The 4,180-nt window shown below is 41.6% G+C and overlaps 2 protein-coding genes across 3 annotated transcripts in view; both read right to left on the minus strand.

Moving 5' to 3' along the window:
* LOC113207565 (facilitated trehalose transporter Tret1-2 homolog) overlaps nucleotides 1–4,180 on the minus strand; it is a 22,018-nt gene that overhangs the window by 8,922 nt on the left and 8,916 nt on the right. The gene's annotated exons all lie outside the window — the stretch shown is intronic.
* Nucleotides 2,755–4,174, minus strand: LOC127748896 (uncharacterized). Its single transcript, XM_052264387.1, has 3 exons — nucleotides 3,990–4,174; nucleotides 3,742–3,910; nucleotides 2,755–3,660 (listed from the first exon to the last, which is right to left on the minus strand). Exons 1-3 carry the CDS (start codon nucleotides 4,164–4,166, stop codon nucleotides 3,569–3,571), a joined length of 438 nt encoding a protein of 145 aa, XP_052120347.1. The 5' UTR covers nucleotides 4,167–4,174; the 3' UTR covers nucleotides 2,755–3,568.

The raw sequence follows: 4,180 nt of genomic DNA on the forward strand, positions 1-4,180 counted from the left end.
AAATTTTGTCCGTTTGGCTCTATCTCTGACCGTTTGGGCGCTGGAGGGTCTTTTTTGACGAAAATAAGCTAAAAACTGCTGCAGTTAACATTTAATTGTACAGGAAGCCCCCCCCCTTAAAAAAGAAGTTTTTTTAAGCAGAAGGGTGGGTTGTAGTCACGGTGCATCACCGTTACATTCCTTTCTCATGCGCCTAAGGGGCAAATTTTAATGACGGCGGGTTTTAGCGGGCCGAAGGCCCGCTGTATCATTTGATTATGTTTTTCAGCAAATTTAGCAAAAACGGTCGGGCCGCAGGCCCGAGCGTCGCCGCCGGCAGGCCAAGCAGGCCCGGCCCCTGCCGAACGGAGTTGCCGGCGCAGCGAAGTGGAGCTGGCAACTCCGTTTGGCGGAAGGGCGGGCCTGCTTGTTGTTTTGTGTACAGATACATGAGTGCGGGGTCTTGATAAGCTTGACCCACGCCCTGTACTTCTACTTCTATCGTGCCTGAATCCAGACTGGATGAAGTAGCTCTGTACTCCTGCATCTTACTCTCTTCCTCACCGCATTGAGTGACCTCGTCTTGAAAGACATCGAGGGAAGAGGGCAGAGCCTAGGGGGATGAGCTATGCATGAACGACATTACGAGAATAAGTCGGGAGAGTACCTTTTAGTACGAAGTCTTGCGACTGAATGACGCTTCGGAGCTGCCTTTGGTCTTTTTATAGCTCTACCAGAGCCACTCATGGTGCTGGCCGCTTTTCTTTTTAGGTTTTGAACAGGGCACTTTCTTTAAAATTATCACCGCTAGCTACATCAGCGAGAATGTGACTTCCGGCCCGGGCCGCTTCCTTCCCCACAACGGCCGCGCCGCTATTGAGGAGAGGGAATACTGTGCGAAACAGCCCGCCCAGCCATGAGCCGATCCCGTGGCCTTTCTGATGCGTCGCACCAGCATAGTACTGGCCGCCGCCTGCCTGTCTGAGATAGTACTGAGTAATTTGATCTTGGTAAGTCATGACTGTTGTCTAAAGTGAACCAACAAGGTTGACGTTCCAAACTGAAATGGTGTATTTCGTCCTGCGTGGTCCTTTATATATATTTCCACGCTGTCGAACGATTTCGTCCTTAGGTCGAAGTAAATCGGGTGATCGAAGTGAACCACCGACATCGTCCCGTGTTTTGCTTTTATGTCTACGCGGACCGTGCGCAGGAGCGGGGCGCGAGTGTGACCAATAATCTGATCTGAGAGAATGTCCATATACACGAACATCTGTGACGGCATCCCCAAACTAATGTCGACTGGTTTTACACCGAATGTTTTCTGATTCGCGGGGTAAGGCCCCTCGTGTTCGAGTCCTAGCTGCAGAGCCAAGCGAGGGGAAAAATGTACTTTAAATTTTTCGTCCATGTCGAACGGAGCAAGAATAATTCGCTGGTCTGAGGTGAGTTCGTAGTACACCCTGTCCTCCGATGTCATTTCATCGAAAGATTTCAAGGTGTCATTGACACTGATAAGGAAATCTGTGGCAGAACTATAAGAGCTAGGTCTTACAGATGCTGTATCGACCACACTTTCTGACACAACTGTTATTTCATTTTCTCCCGCCACGACATGAGCGATCGTGTTAGGGTAATGGAGCTCGACGAGGGCTGCCTGCCAATGGCCGCGTAGCTCCATACGCTGGTCGAGCCCCGTTTTAAAATGGGATGTCGTATTGTCTGGATAAAGTTCCGGACTGGCGTTACTCGGTAGAAACGTATAGAAATCCATCATACTCAATCGGAATCCAAAATCCAGGATCGACTTTTTTCAGGATAACCTCTCCAGTGGACGAGGTGTTCACGAATATCCCGTTTTCCTCTGGAGCGCACTATATATGCGATTTTGAACGATTCGGGCTTGCTGACCTTCTGAAGCTCTGCTTCATAAAACGTGCCCTGAATCGCATCGTTACCGAGATCCGCCAGCCTGTACACCGGCAACGAATGAGGAATGACCTGAACGATCTGAAATATTTCCTCGCTCCAGTTCCACGTATACCCCTTTTCGAACGTTTGTTTTTCTCTACTGATTCGCACATGATCACCAACTATAAATTTAGTTTTCTTGTTTGTGAGGCTAAGTCCATGGTACAGGTTATTATATACCTCCAGGACACGCTCCGGCGTCACGTCAACGGGGCGCATTTTGATAGAACGGCGGTAAGTGTGATTGTAAGCCTTAACTACATCAGAGAGTAGTCCGTCGGCATAATTATTGTTTTCAGTGTGAGTAAACCGCTTAAACAGTTTGGACTTGATGGTGCGCTGCCAGCGCTCCACCACGGAACATTTGATGTCAGGGTTATGTGTGTGAATGTACAAAATGTCGTTATCTTTGAGAAATTTTTGAAATGTCTTGTTGAAATATTCTTTTCCTTTATCAGAAAACAGACGCGTGGGTCTACGATTTGTGCTTTTGAAAATGGATTGAAATCCTTTAACTATAGATGGGCCTGACTTGTCCTTGAGAGGGACGGCCCAACCACCCAGGGGACAGAAAAAAGTCATTTTGACATCAATTGATGTCAAAGTCAAGTCAATTTTTAGTTCATCATTTTGACCTCATCTAATTTTGAATTTTGACCTCAAAATGAAGTCAAATTGACATCAATATGACTTGTATAAAAAATGACTTAAAAATGACCTCTACCCTAATTTCTTCAATTCATCATTTCTCCCATCTTAAATCTTAATGGTATCAGGGGGAGTTTCAAAAGGAAAACAACAAGGTGAGATTCATCCAAATGTTTAATTTTGCAAGCTGATACATATTTACTACCAACCACTCATCACAGCAGTACTCAGCTCACGTATTGAAACAAAAGTTTTATAAGACTTCTTTCGTCATTAGTGAACAAGATCAAAAATAAATATTCTTAAGCAAACATAACAAATCTGTTCAATAAATTTCTGAACATATTCAAGATCAAAAATAGATTCCAAACAAAAATAAATATTCTTAAGCAAACATAACAAATCTTTTCAATAAATTTCTGAACATTCTATGAATTCATCAAAAATAAATTCATTCTTAAACAAAAGTAAAAAAACAAGCATACTTTTCCTCAAACCAACTGATGCAGCTGAAAAATTGTTGTAAATTTTATATCGGAATTAATTACAGTCATAAACAGTCCAAGGAGTCTACGTATTAGATAAGAGGTATGGGAGGATTTATATTTACAAAGAGTCGCAAAAATGTACAACAAAGACAAATGTTTTGCTAAGAGACAAATCCTCAGGAGTGGAGTTATTTTTCAATGGAAATCAAAGCTACATTATTGAATCAAATCAGCTAAAAAAATAAAGTACTTTTTAAATTTTGTATGTACACATTATCTTTCAACGACATTTGAAAAAAGACAAAATGACATAACAGTGTAACTGACAAATTAAATTGATATTCCTGTTTACCCGAGACTTGTGTCAGTTACAGAAAATAAGACTACCAAGACTTGAAATTAAGCACCCTTTCAGATAAACATACAGTCAAAAGAAATAATTAATTCTTGAACAAAGTTAAAAAACAAAAAGGAAGCGAGAATCATTTACCGCGTTGTTTGCTGGTGCAAAACCACCTCTGTACTTTCTTCTCTGATTGACTGAGGTCAGAGTTGAATATTTTGAGGACAGCCACTGCAATGAAAATGAAACCTTTACCAATATGCAAGTAAGGCCAAAATATGAAATCAATTAGTTATTATTTTGAACACATACATCTTATTGTGTGGTTGAGCCTGGTGGTTTTAAAGGCAATTTTTGACCCCTCAGTACCCTCCCAACTGATACTTTTGGCAAAGTCATTTGAAATGAGTTTGGAAAGGAGTTTGCCAGTGAACTTCCACTCATCCCAGTCTTCTGCATAGTAGTTTGTAAAGTACTTTACCTAATGAAATATTCAACAAAAAATTTGTTACAAAAATTACTAATAAATCAAAGATTAGATTAGATTAAAGGTTACTTACAGCCTCACGCCTCTGAACTTTAATTGACAGGTATTCTTCGATAAACTCAAAATCATCCTCCGTCTTGAGAGGAAACTTGTCAGAAGGGACAAAATCAAAATCATCCAGACGTTGTTCGTCTTCGTCTTGAACACAGGACAGAATTCTTTTTTGATTTAAAATAACTTTTTGCAGCATCGTTTTGATGTTCT

Source organism: Frankliniella occidentalis, unplaced genomic scaffold (genome assembly GCF_000697945.3).
Source record: "Frankliniella occidentalis isolate FOCC.00 unplaced genomic scaffold, Focc_3.1 Scaffold18, whole genome shotgun sequence".
In the NCBI taxonomy this organism is placed as follows: Eukaryota; Metazoa; Arthropoda; class Insecta; order Thysanoptera; family Thripidae; genus Frankliniella; species Frankliniella occidentalis.